General features: G+C 36.7%; 1 protein-coding gene across 14 annotated transcripts in view; it reads right to left on the bottom strand.

Annotated features, from left to right (window-relative positions):
- The window catches only part of GULP1 (GULP PTB domain containing engulfment adaptor 1), a 247,233-nt gene that overhangs the window by 38,912 nt on the left and 185,929 nt on the right, over positions 1-22,392 (bottom strand). For 12 of the 14 annotated variants that reach the window (XM_087861955.1, XM_087861951.1, XM_087861939.1 and 9 more), the window contains 2 exons: positions 7,397-7,468; positions 1,268-1,366 (listed from right to left, as the gene is read on the bottom strand). In XM_087861955.1, the coding sequence (XP_087718081.1) occupies positions 1,268-1,366; positions 7,397-7,468 (171 nt within the window). The remainder of the gene's footprint in view (positions 1-1,267; positions 1,367-7,396; positions 7,469-22,392) is intronic. The other 2 variants (XM_087861957.1, XM_087861960.1) reach the window with 1 other exon arrangement.

The following is a 22,392-nucleotide window of genomic DNA, read 5'->3' as shown; positions in this document are numbered from 1 at the left end:
GCACACACCCCACATATCAGTGTTGGTCATCTCATAGAATTTTTAAGTCTTTATATTTTATGCTCTTCTAAGGACCTGCCATTATTGAACAGTATTTCTAAACACTAAAGAAGTTCTCTCCATACACGGCGTTTAGTCGTATTTCCGTGTGAGTTGCCAATGGCTGCCTTCTCACTATGTCCTCACAGGGCCTCTCCTCTGTGCCTGCACATCCCTGATGTCCCTTTCTTCCTTTATCAGGATACCAGTTCTGGTAGATGAAGTCCTCATTAAGACCACTTATAACCATAATGACCTTAAAAGCTCTATCTGCAAGTACAGTCACACTGGGGCTTAGGGCTTCAACATGGGAATTTTGGGTAAAAACAATGAAGTCCATAACAAATCCATATTAATGAATGTGAAGCCAGAATGTGTTATATTTAATTTTTTTTTCATTGGATTTGTAGGGGAAAGGGCTCTTAAATACAAGAACTTTAAGTTCACGATGTATAATGGTCTGAATTATGTTCCCCCAAAATTCATATGCTGAAGCCTTAACCCCCTCCCATACCTCAGAATGTGACTGTATTTGAAAATAAGGTTTGAAAGTGGTGATTACATTAAAGTGAGCCCATTAGGATGGTCCCTTATCCAATCTGACTGGTGTCCTAACAAGAAAAGGAAATTGGACACACACAGAGATACCAGGGGTGTGTGTGCACAGACAACAATGTGAAGACACAGCAAGAGGGCCGCCATCTGCAAGCCAAGGAGAGAGGCCTCAGAGGAAACCAACACCGCTGTCAGCATAGTCTTAGATTTCCAGCCTCCGGGACTGTGAGAAAACAAATGTCTGTTCTTTGAGCCACCATGTCTGTGGTGTTTTATCATGGCAGCCTTAATAAACCAATACACACTGATTATGTCTACAGGCAGTAAGAGGCAGCCCAGAACATTTTAATAAACAACACACAGCTTTTGTCTCCTCTCATACTTGGGGAACCACACTTCATGCATTTCTTTCACAGCAAACAAAGAAAAATTCCTGAAAACATGACCAAACACTATTAAATACACTTCCATTGCAAACAGGCTGAAGAACAGGCTACTTTGGAAGCACTCCCAAAAGTTATTTTTCCTTCTAAAAATTGTACTGAATTTTAAATTGTCATTAACTGAGAACTAACCAGTTCCAGTTGGTAACCAATCTTATTTACTGAAATAGGAACATAACCTCAATTAATGAAGGATTACAGGGCTTCTGACATTCAAAAAGAAGACTTACCTTTGTCTTCGGTTCTAGAATTTTTACTCCATATATTGATATTTGCAGCTCAACTTTAGGAATTTTCTGGCCTTCAGATTTCTTGATATGTCTTGCAAACTACAAATGAAAGTTATTCAGAAAACTATAACTGTTTCCATGGAAAATTAACACAAACATATACATACACACACACATATACAATTAGGTGTGTGTGTGTGTGTGTGTGTGTGTATACATATATATATAATATATATTTGGAGTTTGTATTCAGTGCTGGACTTCCATTAAATAATTACCCATTATAAAGTATTTTATAAACCCCGAATAGCTTCAAAATATTTAGTAATCATAGTAGTCTACCATCACTATCATTAAATTCAGATATTCAATAATCTTTAAAAAAATTTGTAATACTTCTTTCATTATATTTAAACAATTATATTCATAATAATTAGTTAAGAAAATGAAAACTTTGTGGGAAGATAAGCAAAGATCACTTTATTTTTCTGTGGATCTTTTGTTTTTAATACCTTTAGAGAACTTACAGTTCACCAGTGCTGGATACACCATCTTTGTCATTTCTAGATACTTACCTCACTTGGTACACCATCCTACCCTAATCAAACCAATGAATGAAAAGAGACAGATTACCATATTAAAATTGAAGTTAAGAACCGAAGTAATTATCCCAACTAACAGACTAAGAACTAGACTCAGTCTAGAATTACGAGTATCTTAAAAACCTAAACATTTTCCCAATGCTTTCATAGTAATATTTATTGTAACTTCTTACAGAATTGGGAAGTGTATGCAAATGCTTGTTAGGTTTTGTTATAAAATAAAAAAGAAAATCCAAACATTCATGCACTTTGTAAATGGAATTTCTGTCTCTTTCCCGTCATTGCCAGATTTAGTGGTGGAAAAAATTACAGGAGCCCAGTTAAATTTGAATATTAAATGATGACTTAAAGAAAAACCTTTTATTTTAGAATGCACATCTACACCCCACATATATGTGTACATGCATACATGCTACTTACTGTAAGTATGTCCCATGCAATACTTGGGACACATACTTACACTAAAATATTATTCATTGTTTATCTGAAGTTCAAAGTTGACTGAGTGTCCTGAATTTGGCAATGCTACTGGCAATAATGCTCTGCCCCTACTTTCCTTCTTTCTACCCTCCTCCTACCTTTCTTTTATAAAAAACAGGGCAGGGGTGGGGAACTATGGAAAAAATAGGATTTTTTACTACTCTTCTAGGGCCTCAAAATGTTATTCCCTACTATTATAACATTTTTTCAGTGCATGGATCATCCTCACTTGACTCCAAATAGATTACATGTAAGGCAGGGTGGGGTTTCAGTCCTCTTTTGTCATATTTATCTGCATTGTGCATTTCTCTCTAATTTAGGACAGATGTGCGTACACATGGTATAGTTCAGTCCTAAAGCACAGAGTGGTTAAAAGCCCTTTTGTCTTTCCACGGCTTTGCCCTACCATCCGAAAAATGTAATTAATGCATACGTGAATGCCTTGAAGTGTCTGCCTTGCTATCACGAGGTAGGGGGGTACCATTTGTTTTTTCATTTTGGGAGGTATAATTTTTTAGCTTGCTATCGGTCATGTTCTCTCATTTTGCATCCAGAAGTCTTACATTCTGCACATGAACTGGACGAATTTGTGCCAGAAAATTTTTTGTATGTCTTCAAGAAGCATGCTTTGTTTCAGATCTTTAAAAATTATTCCAGCTCTCTCCCAAGGAAAGCAGATTCAGTTTGTTTATTTTCCCTTCATAAGCTCCTTCCTGTATTGGCATAATGAAAACAATTTGGGGGTTTTCACATATGAAGCCTTACAAAATAAATCAGCAGCTTCTATCTCTGCAAATGCATCTGAGCAAAGCCACTCCCATCTCGGGCTGCAGCAGCAGGCTAAGCTGGCCTCCTGGATGCCGCTCCTTTCCAGAAACAAGACACAGAGAAGTGGCTCTTGTGGCCTTTTGCAGATCTGGACACAACCATTCCTGCGACCTCCTTTAGTTTCCTAAAGTCTATCACAGAACAACCACTGATATTAAACCTCACTGAGTGACTTCTTTTCTGCCAGGAAAAAGAAAAGAAGAAATCATGTAGGAAATGAAAAAAAGGAAAAAGTGAGGGCTATAGGTAGAGAGGAAAAAACAAAACAAAACACACGAATAGAAGAGGAAGGAGGGAGGAAAAAGAAAACAAAAGAATGAGATAAAGAAAAAGGAACAAAATATCCATCTAAGGCTTCTGAGATTTTTTTCTCTGCTTCTTATCAAAATGAAGTAATTGTGCTCAAAACAGATTTATAGGTCATCCAATCCAATCCCTCGGTCATGCAATGGGCTTGCAGCAGTCAGGCTGAGAATCTAGTTTTGCAGCTACCCACTAAATAACTCTTTTCTTTTGCACAACACATTTTCTACATTAAAAAAAAAAAATAAAAAGTTCCCAGTTTGTCTTTCATGTATATCGAGGCTTATAATAGTTATTAGCTTCAACTGCTGCACAGCTGTTGCAAACAATGGTGCCTAAGGTTATCTTTGCTCACTCTGTATTTGAAACAGAATATTCTCACTCCTGTCCATTTTTTTTCCTGAAATCGAAGATTACTGCATTGTAGTTTGCGTGCCCCCTCTAACTCAAAGTTTGTTTTGCTAACTCAAGGTCTGACAGACCTCTTAACTGTGCTCCAAGATACTTCTAATTCACATGCTCCTCATCGTTCTTATTTGTATTACATTCTTTTGTCTCCCTATTTACTACTTGAACGTTAACACTTGAAGAGCCTTTTGCGAATTTCTTTCCATTTTTGCTTCAGTGGATTCATTTCATGGTTGTCTAGATAGTGATCTACCATCAAAATTTGTATATAATAACCCAATAACATATATTCAGAGGGGGTAGAGCCTAAGCATCCTGGAGGATATCCGGATACAACAAACAAATAATAGAAACAAGCCTTGACCACCGTAAAAAGGTGGGGGGAAAACAAAGTGTTACTTGAAATTCACAGTTAGTTAAGTATATGTCACTAGTGAGTAGAACAGCTAAAGAAAATTTCTTACAGGGAGCACTACTGGGTTTCAATAGCATCATCACACAATTTCTATTTATTTCTCAGAGGATTTTAAAAAGATGAAATCTAACTACACTACTAAGGGAATATACATTATTAGGAAAGAAAACTGATGGATTTATTACTACGAGTCAAATATTCAGAACTACTCTTCCTCTTTGTGGCTCTCATCAATTGTTAACTTAATTAAGCATATTCCTAATAATCCTACAAGGAATCAGCTATGTATGTATGTACATAATTAGATTAAGCTCTAAACACTTTATTAAGTAAATAACTGGTTATGAAGGCAAAAACAGTGTTATGCTACATAGAGACAGTGAGGTCGAATGGAAAAAGGCCCAGATTAACAAACTCAGCAGCAATTCCTAAGGTCTCCTTAGCTGAGGGAGCTTCATGCAATTTTAATTTAGCTGTATTGGGGTAAGGGACCCCTCCTCTAAAATTGGGGTCCAGGAATGCTGCTCCCCTGCTTATCTCCCAGGGAAACTAAGAAGTTTTGGATCTATGTAACAATATTCATCCACATTTAAACATCACAAGCAGACGGTTTACAAAATATATTGTGTCCTCTGACATTTGTACTAGTTGTATTAATAAAAGTAAATAAAACACTATTAAAAATGAAATTCATTACAATAATACTATTAAATATATAGAAGTTGAAAGGGTTTTTAAATTATTACATTTTGGAAAATTTGGTATTTTCTTCAAATCTTGGGCTAAAACATGATTAAGAAATAGAAATGGTTGAACATGATTGAGAAAAAGAAAATATGTTGTTATGGCAAATACGAAATCTGAAAAGTAAAAATTTTAACACATATAAAAATTATTTTATTTAAGAAAAATTGATAAAGTATAAATTCTCTACAAAATGATAAAAAGGTATATGTAATAAAATCAAAATTTAAAAATTCTTCTTGAAAAATAATCAGGCATCATTAGAAGCATGAAAAAATACAATATTGAATATTCTAAGTATCCCATCATCTTATATTAATCCTAAATTTTAAATTCTTGCCAGAAACCAGTACATAAAATATTGCAAAATTGTGACAAATGAGTAAATACAAATAAAATATTAACTTATGTGGCAAGTAAAATCAAATACTGAACTACAATGAATAAAAAGGCAGTCAGAATACATATGCTTAAGAAAAAAAAGCAGGAAATTAAAATGGGGGATGTGTACACAAAATATAGTTAATTTTTGGTAGAACCATAGCACCACCTTCTGGCCATTTCTACATGACAACAGAATTAAAGAAGAGCCAGGGTCTACATTTCTAAAATTAATGCAAATACTACTGAAGGCTTTAAACTGTAGCCTCTGACCTCTGACACCAAGAAATATATACATATAAAATAAAATTAGATTAAAAACATTGTTTTATTTATTTTAATTTGTTTATAAATCATTACCCTTAAATATACTTTCCTGATCTACAAAATTTTTGCAATCAGCAGCATAAATATCGCTTATTAGATAAACATTTGTTCTGGAAGGCACTTGAAAAACAAAAATTATCAAGTGAATGTGCATTTTTAAACTATACTGCATACTTAATATAAATCACATTCCTTTATTAATGGAGTACATTTCTGAATATAAAATGACATAGGAACTCCAGAAAATGTATGAAAACTAGCCACGGTTTAAAAGCATTTCATTTCAAATACCGCTACATTTTACCTGGTCATAATGTAATTTAATCCTTTTGGTTTGGGATCTGAGTCGACTGAATAAAGAACCTCCTAGACATAAAGACACATTAAGTATAAATACCATTATTCTTCTCTAGAAAATTCTGATTGTAGTGAAGTTGGACTCATGTCGAGTTTGCAATATTTTGAACATTTAAAGAGAATCTTATTCTAAATGTTGTTCATAAACTGTGAGGCCTCTGTTAGTGCTTAAAAGTACTGACCAAACAAGGGCAAGTCTGAATTATTACCTAATGAGCTGTGGAAAGAAATGATTGCCTAGTCCATTTTTTTCCCAAATGGGAGAGATACCATCTTGGAAACTTTTAGAGTATTTACTTGAAAGCAGTAGTAAATTATTTACATGTAAAATGGGTAGATAAACATATTATCCATTTTACTTTCTTCCCCCAGAATACACACCATCCCACTTCAACTCTTCAATTTAAACACTCAATAGAGTCCATCTGATAGGACATTCTCAAAGCAGAAAGCTACTTTTTCATTTCTAGGACTTTGCCAAGCACAAAGACCTAAAATAACTGGATTATCTCTAAACTAAACAAAGTTAGAAAAGGGTTATTTTTGAAAAAAATTGTGAGAATAACTACAGAGAATAACAATGAATTGTGTAAAAAAAAAGTAGTGGTTTGTTAGTTTTTCTTAATGAGATAAAGATGAGAATTCTATTGAAGGAATTTTTCACATCTTACTATCTCAGTGAGAACAATGTCTTTTGGAATGGGGTGCACTTAGAAAAACATGCTAAGATATGTGGCATCTTACAGAAAATTTTCTCAGGAGATGTGATTGTGAGTATGGAGTTGCTTATTTAATGTGTCTTCTGCTCTCTTGGTCTCACCAGTTCCCCACGTCTGCTCAGGGACATAGCCACATACTCTGGGATTGGTGCATTAGGACATCTTTAACATACGGTGTCACTGCAAAATTCTCTTTGGGAATCAATTCTAACTCTACACTTTCCACTGGCGGATGGGATCTCCTAGTGGAGCTAATTAGTATGCCATTACTAGTTTCTGAGTCCACATTGTCCAAGCAAAGTAAAGGCAAGCTACTGAATGTCAACACATAGGGAATACTGCCATTTTGTGTTGTTGTTGAGCATGAGAAATTACGGACAAATATGAAGAATGTGCCACATTCAGAAAAATAACTGTAGATTCATATTTATTGTTCAGTATGTTTCCCTAAGCTGGTGATATTTACTCATTTGGAACAGGACAAAGCTATTGAATACGTATCAATCTCCTGATGATGTAAGACAGGATCAAGGCACTAGACATTAATTTGGAGGGCTTTCCCTACCTTGAGTTTCCTGACAGCATCTCTCACAACTTCTGTTCCTTTAGGCTGCTCCACTTCTGTGCTGCCAAGAAACTAGAAACGGCCATTTGTCAGATACAGGCTTTACCACACCGCACATCTCAAATAATTTTGAACTGTAACATGGTGTAACAGTATATACATGGGGGGCACTTGGGTGGCTCAGTCCATTTAGCATCTGCCTCCGGCTCAGGTTATGATCTCAGGGTCCTGGGATGGAGTCCAGCATGGAGTTCCCTACTCAGAGGGGATCCTCTTTCGGCCCCTCCCTCCCCATTCCCCCCATGCTTGCTCTCTCTCGCTCAAATAAACAAATAAAATCTTTAAAACAACAACAACAGTATACACATGGGATGGTAGTAATGCAAACCTAAATCCTAATTAAGCAGAGGAATTATTAATTTATATTATTTTATATTATATGAAAATGTAAATATATTAACCACATACAATTCCTATTATTCAAAGATTTTTTAAAAAGATATTTTTCCTAAATATTATATTCGTTTATTTATTTTTAAAGATTTTATTTACTCATCTGAGAGAGAAAAAGAGAGAGAGCATGAGCGGGTGGGGGGGGCAGAGGGAGAGAGAGAAGCAGACTCCCCACTGAGCAGGGAGCTTGACACTGGGCTCAATCCCAGAACCCCGATATCATAACCTGAGCCAAAGACAGACCACCAACTGACTAAGCCACCCAGGCACCCCCTAAATATTGTATTTGAAGATTGAAAACTAAAGCTACTTTCATTACGTTAGAAGGAAAGGAATAAAGTTGACCTCAAAATTTAAGATTTCAAATATATTAATAATTTATAAATTGTTAATTAATTTATCTGTAAATTTAAAGCATATAAATGCCTTTTAATTGTTACTTGATTTAAATGTCATGGAGTATTTTAAGATATTAATATGATTTAATACAGTTCATAATTTCAAACAAGCATTTTCTTTGTTTTCCAATTATGACACTCATATAGTATGTAAGCTTTTAAAATACAAACTTTTTTAAAACTAATTACCCCATCTATCAGAGCTATAAGCTAAACTACATTTAAAAATAAAACTTACATGATCTATGATTTTACTAGATTTTAAAATATCCCTGAAGGTTTTTAGCTAATACCTGACCTATCCACCAACACCCCCTCAAAAAAGAGAAAAAGTTTCCTAATAATTACCATGCTGTAACAGAATCTCTATCCTGGAGAGATATAGGACCTCCCAAGCAGAAGTCCAATCTCATGCAATATGTACGACCAATTAGAACCGAAGAATGGATATTTTATTCTATAAAATATTTCTATATAAATAGCAAATAATCATTAAATGCAATAAGTGTATATAATTACCCAGACTTTCCTGTCACATACCAATTATAACACCCAAGTGAGTTATGAACTCATCACTTCTTATATAAAAACACGTGTGTGTGTGTGTGTGTGTGTGTGTGTACACTTTGTATCAAGTAAGTAAGTAGACTCTTTTTATGTTAACTCACAGAATGGAAAGGAGCAAAATAGTAATGTCAGAGTACCTTCTTACATCCCATTTTATTCCTTCCTTCATTCTTGGAAAAATAACAATAACGACTAAAGAAATCAGAGTTTTGTTTTTTCAGAATGGGCTCTGTATTACCAGCATGAGAATTACCCTGGGAGCAGGTTAAAATATAACAAGGCAGACTCCCTGGTCAAAAAATCAGCATCTCTAAGGTAGGGTTAAGGAAATTATACTTCTAAAAGCATCACAGATGATTCCTTGTATGGAAGTCTAAGAAACAGAGTAAGAAAACAGTAACAGGTCAGGGGACAGCGGAGGGAAGATACAAAAGGTGACCTGAAAACACAGGAACGAACTGCTGGTCTGCTTTCTCGTGAGCTCATGGAGGAAAGAGAGTGAGGCTCAGAAGCACTAGGGCAAAAAAGGTTTCAGTTCTCAGATTCTCTAAGGTACAACAGTTCCTTTTTCTTACGTGCTCCAACTATCCCAAACAACCGCGACGACGGCCTGCATACGGCATCATCAGGCACTTTGGTTTGCCCAGGCCTGACCTCAAGTTGGTCAACCAGGCCTTCACAAAAGACCAAAATAAACGGAGAAATTCTCAGCTTAAAAGGAACTGAAAACCTGCTTCTAAGATGTGGGACACAGTCAAATCTATTCTTGACACCAATGGACCTGTCACGTTGCTTCCATTTAGGTCAGAGCATTCAACCTTGGCTGCGTGAACACATCAGGTGGGGGCTTTCAACAGACCAGTGCCTACAAGTCTGGTTTAATTGGTCTGGGGCAGAGCCAGGGCATCTGTGCATTTTAAAGCTCCCCAGGTGATTTTAATGTGTCACCAGGTCTGAAAAGCACCGTTTTAGATTCTCCAGAAGGGAGGAAGGGTTCAAGCCACAGGAGGAAAGTTAACACAATAGGAGCTATTTAGTTCTGTATTAATCCATGGGATAAATTCCTGTCTCCTTCTCTCTGAATTTATCGTATCACTGAGAGATTTTCCATTAGTGCGTGGTCTAGAGTTTGCAAAAATAGGGAAATAAAGGAAGACTCTTTATTGCTGCTAGTGATTCTCGAACTAGAAGGAAGCGTGTGATGTGTCAGTAACAGACTGTAAGAGTTACTGGAAATATTTATGGAAGAATATTCATTCTTCAGCAGAAATGCCATGAGTCATAAGTATTATATGTAAATAGGCCCACATGGGAAAATTATGGAAGAACTCCAAGTACATTCTAAATGAGTTAACCTCTTGCAGTGCTCCACGAACCTTTTAATATGGTTTTTTTCTTTTCACACTGGCTTTAATTAAATCATCTGAAGAATGAAACACAGAGAGTAGCCTTGAATGACGGTAGGGATTAAACTGTGCAGACATCTAATATGGATCCTGCCACTTAACCCAATTTTTCTATGTAGTGTTAGATAACCTAAATGGAAATAATCTGAGAAATGAAAAGTACATCATTCGTTGTAATAGTTCCTGTACTTTTTAAGTTCTAAAAGTCATCATGCTACTTATACTCAGGTTAAATAAATCATATTGATATGGATTCCATATGTCTACATAAAATATTTATAAAACCCTTAAATACGATGCAGCATGTTGGAATAAACTCCAGGCTTAGAATCTGAAGATGTTAGAAAAGTCACTTAATCTCTGATTTATTTTGAAAAATCAGGATAGTGATATTATTCCATTTCTTTATTTAATGACTGTATATATGAGGAAGACACTAGAATTTAGTGGATACTGCTGGGACCTGCTCAGCTCTCCTTCAATGGATCCACTTTATCGGCACTAAAACCCAACCTCTACCTTTTGCACACTTTGCTGGTAAGAGCTCACACTCCAGGTCTTCAGACTCCCCCTGCCCCACATCACCACATTTTTTAGCCAATGACTAATATGAAATACAAAGGCCCAGCTCCTCTGCTTGGACACAGGGTAAACTCTAGGAGGTAATGATACCATGCCAAGCTTCCCTCAGAGTCAGACCTGATGCTGTACTCATCCTTGATTTCTTCCCCTTGTCTGCCCTGCTTTCCTGCACTCTCACTTTGCTCCTGGAAGCATCGCTTAATAAATGACTTGCACCCAAATCTTTGTCTCAGGCTCTAATTCTGGGAGAAACTGACCTAAGACTCTATTAAAATTTAACGGCTTACATTTAGAAACATACAGTCTAGCACACAAACTCAGAAATGATAAAAACTCTTGTTATAAGTGCTATCAAAAGGCTTGTATGCAAATCAGAAGTAGGATTTCATTTTTTTCTACTCTGCCTGGTGCCTGAAAGGTAAAAGAAAAAACGGAACTCAATCAAGTCACGGCCAAGAGATTAATCCATCCCATATCAACTGAGTTGCTAACTAGCTGGAGAAAAAAAGGGGGGGCCATTGGAGCTCTGGACTGCAAAATGTTCAGGCAGGCTGAGAACAGAGGGGAGACATCTCACCGAAACAAAGAAACTAAGCCAAAGTCCACATGAGGAATTTAAAGTCCACTAGACCCCTTTCCCATCTCGTCTCCCAGGAGCCTGGCTGCTAGTCTTACAAGCTTCCAGGTAGGAGGAGTCTTCCCTAGGGAGTGTGGCCCAAGGGGGTGGGGGGGAGAGAATCTTGCTGACTATTGGGATTTCTGCATGAAACAGATGGGCCACCTGATCAATCACCAGTTGACAAGCCCTGCCCATATACACAGAACTGCCAGTCAGTTTTCCAGGGCCTGAGCCCTCAATATCAAAACATACCAAGTAGTGCGTATATTGAAGGAAAACCACTCACATGAAAACCAGGAGAAAAACAACGAAACAGGAACAAAAGAGAATGGGGAAAAATCAGAAAGAAAGCAAGAACAAAAAAGAGAGGACTAAAAATCTGAAGTCCATGTAAGTATGCTGCATCCAACATAAAAACAGGATGGTATATAAAGCAACACTTACGGAACAAAAAAGAGCCTATGGAAATTAAAAACACAATGGAAGCAATTTAAAAAGTAGTAAGATTAGAAGAGAAAGTTGAGAAAATTCATCAAGAAGTAATTATTGGGTGCTTGCTACTTATCAAGTACTATTTGAGGAACTGGGGATACGGCAGACAGGAAAGCAAAGCAAATTTCCCACTCTTACGAATCCCAAACTCTAGTGGAGAGAGCCGAACATAAATAATATATGCAAGCAAATTATAACGGGTCTTAGAAGTGCAAAGTGCAAGTGGAGAGAGAGCAAGGATGCAGGGGCAGAAGTACAAAGTGTGAATGTGTCCGTATGTTGTACCATTTTAAAGAGGCTTGGAGGATCCCTCACTGATTAGTTGAAGTGTAACCAATCGAAAAGGGAGTGACCCATCCATGGGGAAATCGGGCCAGTCCAAGAGAACAGAAAGCATAAAAGCCAGATATTTTTTTTTAAGATTTTATTTATTTATTTGTTTGTTTATTTATTTATTTTATTTATATTTGAGGGAGGGAAGGCACGCACACTCACATGAGCAGGGGCAAGAGCACAGGGAGACAGACCAGCAGACTCCACACTGAGCAGGGAGCCTGACGCTGGGCTCCATCTCAGGACCCTGAGATCATGATCTGAGCTGAAACCAAGAGTCAGACGCTTAACGAACTGAGCCACCCAAGCACCCCCAAAGCCAGATATTTTAAAAGAAGATTTTAGAAAATAGAACTATTAGAGAATTAGCCTAGGACTGTTTTTCCTTGGAAAAGTAGTATCAACATTATCTAAGAAGTTGTTATAAATGCAAATTCTACTGAATTGGAAACTGTGCGATGGGTCCAGCATCTAATATTTCCTTCAGTGATTCTGATGCATGCTTAAATGTGAAAACCGCTGTTCTAGGAGACCCAAAATCAAAGTAGATAGAGTTTTAGAAATAGAGAACAGGAAAACCTGAAGGAAAAAAATTATCAAACACTTTCCCAGAAACAAAGGTATGAATTTCCAGACTAAAGGACTCAAGATTACAACACTGTAATGAGTGAAAACACATACAAGCACAATACATCAGACTCATCATCGATACACTAGAAATAAAGACCATAAAAGATCCCAGGGGGACACACAATAACAAAAAAACCTCCAGGATCAGGAATATGAATGACGTTAGACTTCACATCATCCATAATTGAACGAAGAAAAATAACTTCAAATTCTAAGTAAAAATTTAGAGCCAAGTTTCCAGGTTCTGAGAGAGAAAAATATATAGTGAGATGTGGAAGGGACCAAAAACTTTCCCATCCATGCCCCAGTTCTCAACAAGAAAGGAAGGGAATAAAATAAAACAAGGAAGAAATGGAACCCAGGAAACAGGAGTGGGGTGACACAAGGTGTCGATAACCACTACAGATATTCCAAATCAAGGCACAGCCACATAGCAGGTTATCCAGAAGAAAAGAGAAGAAAGTAACAAGAGAAACACAGAAGAGTTGAAAGTGGTCACTAGAGTGAATGAGACCTTGGAGAAGAGCTGGGAAACATTTTGCTTTCTTCATCATAACGTTGGACAAAACTCAACTGTTTAAAATGGATACAGATAACTTTGATGAAATAAAATTAAATTAAGCACCCAAATGTTAATGTTCCACATATTCATTCATTCCTCTAAAAAATATAGCTGAGTATTTACTATTAATCAAGCATTTACTAAATGCTGGGAATAAAAGAAGGGAAAAACATCCCTGTTCTAAAAGAGTTTACATTCTAGTAAATGTGTGTGTGTGTGTGTGTGTGTGTGTGTGTGTGTGATTTGTGTCTGTCTAATTTCTATGTTTATGTCTAGATCACAGATTTACAATATATTTTAGATGACATAAGTGAAGATAACACAAATAATAGCAGACAGACCCGGCAGAGAGAGAGTAATATTTAAGACTGAGTGATGAGGAATGTCCTGTCTAAAAAGGTGACATTTTAATAGAGACGTGAATGAAAGGATGAAATGAAACACGCACTCAAACATACTGAGTTTGAAGTGTCTCTGATGTGTCAGCTAAAGAAGCCCACTCAATGGCTGGGTACACAGAGTGGAGCTTGGGGAAGCAGAATTCTGGGGAGAAGGTGTAAACTGGGTTGACTCAGGCACTGAGGTCTCACAGGAACTGAGAGATTTGAGTTGAGTTCCAGAATCACGGGGCCCCAGGCAGCCGCCACGGTTCAGAGGGAGGTGAAGAGAATAACGCTGCCAATGGGAAGAAGGTAAGTGGTCAGGGAAATGCCAAAGGGAATCAGAAAATTTTGATCATTAATATTATTGATTAGGGTTGTCAGATTAGCAACGGTACTTATCCCCAAGAAATGGAAACTTACATTTACGTAAATATTGTGTGCACTAATGTTCAAAGTAGATCTATTTCTAATAGCCGAACATTGGAAACAACCCAGATGTCCTTCAGTGATACATTTATACCATGTAATACTACTAAGCAATAAAAACCAATGAATTATTGATACACACTGCAACTGTGCACAGATCTCAAGGGAATTATGCTGAATGAAAAAAATCTCAAAAAGTTTTTTGTTAGGTATTTAAGTGAAAAACACAGGATTCTTTTTAGCATTCTCTTAAAAAATGGGACATTGGCATGTTTAACATTTTAAACTGAGTAAAAATAATTGCTTTTATGATTTAGCAACTTTAGGTCTTAGCTCCTCCATGTGGCAGAAAAAAACAATGATGAGAAGAGAGTGTAGTACCAGACTGTTTTTGCTTTATACTTGTAGATTCAGAGCATCATTTCTCAGTGTGGCAAAGAGCAAGAGAAAGGTTATGTGTTCTGTGGCAAGTTGTAATGGTTGGTGGCATTTTTTCTAACTTTATTTAAAGTTTCATCAATTATTTTTCTTCATAGTCACAAATGGGCAACATTCATTTCAGTACATATATTTTTTTTTAAAAGAAAGATCAGGAATTAGACCTCACATAAGTAGAAGTACCAGTCTCTCAAAATTGTGTGCTTGTGCTCTGAAACGCTACAACAAAATGTTTCCATTTTATCATGAATAAATATTGATATTTTAATGGTAATGCACATTCACTACTGGAAATTTAGAAACTACAGAAAAATGTATCAATGAAAATAAGCATCAGCTTTTATCTCATAACCAAGAGGTAGCTATTGTTGAAAATATTATCTTTTAAATTTATGTTACAATAAAAGTAATCAGCTGATGACAATATTGGACAAACTTATGAAAACAAACAAAACCTCTTCAATTACTATATATGACTGATTTATTTATTTACTGGGCATTATCATGTGTGCATGTGTATTTAAATTTTTACTACCAGCCGAATTAGTAAGAGTTGAGATGAAAACATTAAATGTGACTCCTACACAATATGGACAGATGAGAAAGACATAAAAAGGGGGGGCATTTAGAATATATCAGACTGTAGAAAGTCAGACCATCTAAAAATGGTTTGTGTATTCTTAGTCTACATATTGAAAGGTATGCCACTATAAAATATATTTTAAAAATCTTCTATAAATACTTCGACAAATACGGAGAGAATTTTTGATAGCAGAAAGCTAATTATTGTATTCCTTTATAACCTACATATCTCCCTGCTCAATGCATTTGAACACTCGGCAGACACACTCACAACAGGTATTTCAGAGGCTACAGTCTGTTGAAATTAAGAACGAAAATGTTATCAACTATATAGACTTCTCAAATTAAAGTGCTATTAAGATATTTCACATTTGGCTTAATATTTTCCAAAACTTCCACAACTAATTTTTTAATTAATTAAACTAAGACTTCTCTTCTAAACTAATCTCAAGTAATGCCTGTATTCGTTTCTTCCAGTTCATTCACTGTATTCCACCATACCTACAATAAGCATTTTGCAAAAATGTGTGAAAGTTTGAGGACTCCATCTTCATTTTAAAATATGACTTGAGATGGATTTCTTTTCACATGAAAAGCTGCAGTTTTCGGACTTGCTTCTTTGCCAGTAGAGGGCAGTGTCGCACATCACATGGATTCACTTCCAATCCCTGCTTTACTTGCTTCCTTAAATGTTTTTATGATCACTCTATGAATAACGTGGGGTTTTTTTTTAATGCCAGATAAATAACAATTAAAATAAATAACTAAAGAGTTATAAGTCTAATTGCTATGAAATTTGACACTATTTAACATATGAAAGCTAGTTTATGACAGAAATATATGAAATACATACTTTACTTATATCAAATTCAAAATATGCCAATTTTATGTAGAGAAGATGTTCTTTATATAATTATTTTAAAATACTAAGGGAAAATAATTTCTACTTTTCACAATATAAAAGATTTTTCTGACATTAAGGTTGAATAAATAACTGGCAGATAATGACCAATGGATATTCTAAATATAGAATAAAATAAATGGGCATGTCTCTATCTTTGTAACCAAGGTTGCAGAGCCTCAAATAGGATAGGGCTAATTTTCTTGGCATTAACTTCACTGCATATGTGTTTAAAAAAAAAAAAAAAAGCATTTAAACCTTCTAGCTACTCAACTGCACCTAGGAGATAAGCCATATAGGAGTAAGCCAATTTAATTTTATAGTCTTTATTTGGCTGACTTGCCATGTCACTATGCCAAGCAATGCAGGAAAAAAAAACATTTTTAAAAGGCACATCATAACACTCAATTACTAACAAAGGGTCAGAATCAATCAGATTTAAACCTATTACTTAATCACCAAACCATAATCCTGAAAAAAAAATTTAAAATAGATCCACCAAAAAGAAAGGTTATACTTTATTTTTTTTTAAATATTTTATTTATTTATTTGACAGAGAGAGACAGCCAGCAAGAGAGGGAACACAGCAGGGGGAGTGGGAGAGGAAGAAGCAGGCTCCCAGTGGAGGAGCCTGATGTGGGGCTCGATCCCATAACGCCGGGATCACGCCCTGAGCGTGAAGGCAGACGCTTAACGACTGCACCACCCAGGCGCCCCAGAAAGGTTATACTTTAAACTAAATACTCTGAAGGTTATCCTTTAAAGGAGGGCCAGGAAATTTTGATGGAGAATAAAAAAAATATGGGGCTCAGTATTAAAAAAAATCTACATTTTATATTTGATTTGATATTAGGTTTCTCATTTTATGATGGCAACTTTCTATTAAATTATTTCTGTCCCTCTTCTACACGGATATTGAGTCTATCATTTTCATAGGCTCTTGCTTTTAAAATGAGAGTTCTGAGTTTAAGCCAAAACAAACGTACTGGCTACCATAAGAAAGTGTAGTGCTCAGGGGCCTCCCAAATGGAGCTCTGAATCCCATGGGCACAACAAGCAGCATCAAGCTTTCGTCCTGTCCCCGAAGCAGCTCCACGGTCAAACTTCCTTCACCTCTGAGAAGTGAGACAGGGAAAGTGAAGGACAGGGCATTCACTTGTATTATTATAAAAAGTATTACAAAAATAAACCAATCTATACAGAGAACCAAACCCATGGGCTTTGGAGCCAGAGGACTTCACAATCCATTTACTTATTAGAGAACCACTCTAACGAGGACCGCGGACCGTGTGTGGTTGTGGGCTGTGGAGATACTCTCATTCAGCTCCCATTATTTTAGGGATGCGAAACTGAGGACCAGGAAGTTCAAGTGTCTTCTCAAGGTCAGGAAGCTTGTTAGTAGCAGAGACAGGGCTAGGATTCCAGCACTCCTAACTTTCAGACACACGCTCTTTACTTACCTTAAATAAAACAGAAACGGTATGAAAGATAATATAGTACACTGGGCATATATTACTCATCTGTGCCACATCCATTTGGCTAATTAAAATTTATGTTGTATGTTCTTTCTACTGTGAAATATGCTTAAAATCTAAAGGTGTCAAAAGAATATTTGGTTGGCTTTACAATGAGATAACCTGAATTTCCAAATACCATTTATTTCCTGAGACTCCCAGAGACTCAATTTCATCATTCATTAAATGGGGATAAATTCATAGTGTTTATGTGAGAATTAAATGAGAAAATGCAACCAGTGAGTGACACAGAGTGAATATTCACTGAACTGAGGCTTAGAGGTTAAAGGAAGATAACAAAATGGCCACAACAAGCAAATAAAAAGAGTCAACCCACCCACAGTGGCTGTGAAGTAAAGAAGAAAAAACTTATTTTAAGCCACTAGTATTTGGATTTTAGCTCCTAAAGCTGCTACAATTCTTAGCAGCACATAAACGGGTGTATTTGTTTTTCCCTACATTTTATTGGTTATTTTCAAACACTTATTTTTCTTAATTCTCACTGTAATTTAATTATAATTCTCACTGCAATCTAATCAATTCTATAAAACTTGAGACAAGTGAAATTTTTAGCATATCTATACATGATATGCCTGTTTGTGGATGCTTTATCTGTTTTCAGGAAGGCTGAGTATTTTTCTTCCTTGGTGCTTTATAGTTTGGGGTTTAAATAAGGTTTTTTAAAAATTCTATTTACAACAAGTTACTGCTACTATAGGAAATACCCTGTATCCAGTCAGCTTACCAAATTATCTTCTCAAGCACAGTAGTTTTATTTATTTTTTAAAATTTGAGTCTATTGGAATGTAATTATCAATAAAGAGAAATATATTTCCTTTTCTTTCCCAATATTGTTACCAATTACATCTTTTTCTTTGCTTATAAAACAATAAGGAATAACAGTGGTAGTAAGTATTCATTTCTTATTCTTCATTTTCATGGAACTTCCTACAGCTTCTGGCAATACATTATACTGCTTATTATTCTACTTCAGGTTTAAACTTTGACAAATTGCCCCAAATCTGCTTGTGTTCCTGAACTCTTTCCAAAAAGAAGATATTTCTCTGGAGAAGCCCCTACTATTTCAAGCATCCTCACCTCTTTCCTGAGCTAAATTTATCTCTTTCTCTCCCTTTTGGAAAAATCATTCTTTAAAAGCTCTAGTACCCCTTCTCCTTCAGGGAATACTGTTCCTGGTACTTCCTTTCTGAGAAACTGTATTATTATTATTATTATTATTATTATTATTATTATTATTAATTTCTACATCCTAATCCATTTCAAAAATCTTTGTTGTACATCATCTAATGTCAAGTACTGTTCTAGACCAGGAGTCTAGCAGCGAACAAAACAGACCAAAATCCCTGACCTCCTAATGCTGGTGTAGGCTCTCCCTTTATCCACAATGACCAGAGAGGGTGCCTTTGTTTTCCCAAAGGTTCTTTCCACTCTTCCTAGACCCTCAAATATTTGAGTACAGTCAAAACAGATTGCCACAAGAAATCTTCCGAAAATTTGGTAACCGTCACAATAAAGTGTTCTGGCTTTAAGCGACCAGTTTGTTTTAAAATCTTAAACCATTTTGGAGAAGACTCATCCCAAGCTGTGAGCAGAACATCTCCTTCACACTTGAGTATCACAGAAAATGACTGATCACATTAAGAGATTGTTCGACTCAAACTGCTGTCCTATTTCTTTAAAAAGGGAAGAAAATCTACTTTTCAGATCTTGATCGGTTGTGCATAGCTCTTCTGCATGAAAAATGAGTGTGGGCTAACAACACTCCCGAATGCAGATGTATTTACAGACTTTCTGTCAATGATTAATATGGCCTGATTAATTTCGTGAGGCACTGCGGCATGCAGAACTTTCTTAGTGCGCTATAAGGGTGCAAGCAAAGAAGACTGGATCCTGCCCCTTGGGGTTTTCTCTCCTAGAGTTTAAGAGTCGAACACACGCGAGGAAAGACTGACTAAATCAATCAATCAATCAATCAATCAAACCAACGACAAACAAAACCGAGAGATCTGGAACAGACTGAAACAAGCTTAATGTCAGTGACTATGAATGTACTGTTCTCATTTCCATCAGATCCCCCCGGAAGCACTAGTGAGAGGGAAACTCCTTTTATTCAACAGCTGTTTATTGAAGACCTATGTGCCAGGCACTGTTTCAGGTTCTTGGAGCAGAAAGGCAAAGATCTCTGTGAAAGTGGCTCAGTGGAACCGTGCTAAAGGGTTTTAGAGTCGGGAGCACAGATTTGAACTCTGACTCTGCCACCTGATAGGTCTATGAGTCTTAACATCTCTGAGCAGCAGCTTCTTTTTTTGTGAAATGTAGATAAACATCCCTAGACTTGTAAGTAGGTTGTGAGCAAAAATTACATGGGTCAATGTCCTGACACACAGTGGACACTCAAAAAATATTTGCTTCCATTCAATAAATGCTCCTAAGTGAGGAACAGGTGTTGATTATTTGGTTCTAGACCCTAGAATAATGCCAGAAAAACAGAAATTGTGACTTGGATTCTTTTTTTAAGATATGGGGCTTGATCCCTGGACCCTGAGATCATGACCCGAACTGGAGGCAGACGCTTAACCAACTGAGCCCCCAGCCGCCCCTGTGACTTGGATTCTTTTCAACAGGGTCAGGATTTTTTTTTTCCCAAATTTTATAGATTCAACATCATTCCATTAATAGGGCTTAAAGAGATCTGCTGGGAAACTGGGGACTCTGCCTAATCAAGCGAAGGATGGAGAATGCAGAGGCAGCAAGCATCCAACAATGGCAGGGTCCTGGCGAGCCCTACAGGGGAGCAGGGGAGGAAGCAGGGGAGGTAGCGCAGCACTGCCATTTGGTGCAACCAGCGGAGCCCAGGAGCCCACCGACAGTACCAAGGAGCCCACTGACAGTACCAAGTCGGCCTTAGGCCTTACAGTCAGATGCTGGTAGGAGGACACACGCAGTTTCAGGGCATTTGCTAACAGCCTCACTCTCTCCTTACTGATTGTAAAAATAAACTACCACCACTGCAACTCATCCCACGCTCTTGTTACCGTTAGGCCAATCCTGTGTACTCCCAGCTTTCATTTGATAATTTTGTTTATTTTTTAAGTCCATGTTTTCCTTTTTCTTTTTAAAAACAGCTTTATTTAGATTTTTTCTTGATACTTGAAATCAATTATCACTAATTAGCACCACTTAGTCTTCAGTGTAATGCTTAAATGACTTTGCTTGAACTCTGCTATCTGTTGATTTTATTTGATTTTCCTTGGCCTTTTTAAAGAAATCAGTCATCGCATATTCCTGGGCAGCTTTTGAGAGCATTTTTCAGCTGCCCTTTGAAAGTTCTAATCCTGGTATTAACACAGACCTTCATGTCTTTATTGGACTACTTCTAAAAATTTAATAACCTGATTAGTGACTACAATCCCAAATTACATTTTAAAAAACTTCCCTTTACATATACAGAATTATATTGCACTATATTACTTTTATCAAAAAGAATGATACATTCCTATTCCCATGATATATTTGATTAACACATCAAATACTTAAATTTGCTATTTTTAGACTGCAGAACTGGTATTTCAGATGAACCTCTACTCCACATGCATTTCATTAATATGAATAAAGTTTAAAGTAACCTACTTATTTTTAACAGATTTTTAAGCATTTTGTGACATGCCACTTCAATTCCTTGCCCATCAGGCTTAATATAAAATACATATACTGACTCGGTCCTATGATTAATGTGTTTCCATTTAAAAGCAATATACGCTATCAAAAGGCACAAGTAAGTGAAGTATGGGCAAGGACATGGTATCATTAGAATCATGACACTTACCTGCCTCTCATTTCAGGGCTAATCAAGTACCAATTTCAATATGACAGATGTCCAGAGAAATTATGGATGCTACTACAAGTAGGAGTTGGGACACAAATGGCATTCTCTCTCTGTTTCAAAATTTACATTCTGTTACCGAGTATTCAAGTTGAAACAGCTGTACAAACCCAGGGAGCCTCACTCTATAAAGCCCCAGTACACTCCACAGCGGAATTTCACTAAAGATTCTGAGAATTACTGCCACTTTAACATGGTTAATTCTTTATCTAAAGGTAGACAGCATTTCATGCAGCAGACAGCTCGGGGAAGGGACTTTTTTGAGTCCCTGATGGCGTCTCACCGGAGTGAGAGGCTTCAGTCACTAGAATCCCGTTTGTCAAGCTTTGCCTTTAGAAAACCTGCCAGCAGCCCGCAGGAAGGAATGCAAAGTGGGTGGATGGTACAAAAAATGTCAGGAGAAGGGCAAGTAACTCTTACTCTCGCAACAGTCTTGTTAGCCTCTCCGCAGAGGTACGTTGGGCTCTGAGAACACTTCCCCGAAGAAAGAAGTTGAGGTTGTCCATGGCTCTTCTCCACTTGGACGGAATGTTCAGTTTGTTATCAGGACAGCAAACTTCGCAACTTAGCGTATACACAATTTGTAAAATACAGATCCTCATGTCAACACTGAAGTCGAGAGGCTTTATTTTTGATAAGTCATACTGTCCTCAAAGATCAGCTGTTTACTGAATGACAAGATCAAACTTTATTCTGCACAGTGATAAAGCGCTTAAGAAGTCTACGCGTTTATGGAGATTCAGATTGTATCTGGGCTCTGCTGTTACTAAGTTGTTTTGGTCAATGTACTTTACATCCCCTAATCT

The sequence above is a fragment of the Ursus americanus genome, chromosome 1 (assembly GCF_024610735.1).
Source record: "Ursus americanus isolate L20-20 chromosome 1, mUrsAme1.1.p, whole genome shotgun sequence".
In the NCBI taxonomy this organism is placed as follows: Eukaryota; Metazoa; Chordata; class Mammalia; order Carnivora; family Ursidae; genus Ursus; species Ursus americanus.
The sequence above is the reverse complement of the archived record's forward strand: the minus strand, read 5'-3'. Positions and strand labels throughout refer to the sequence as shown.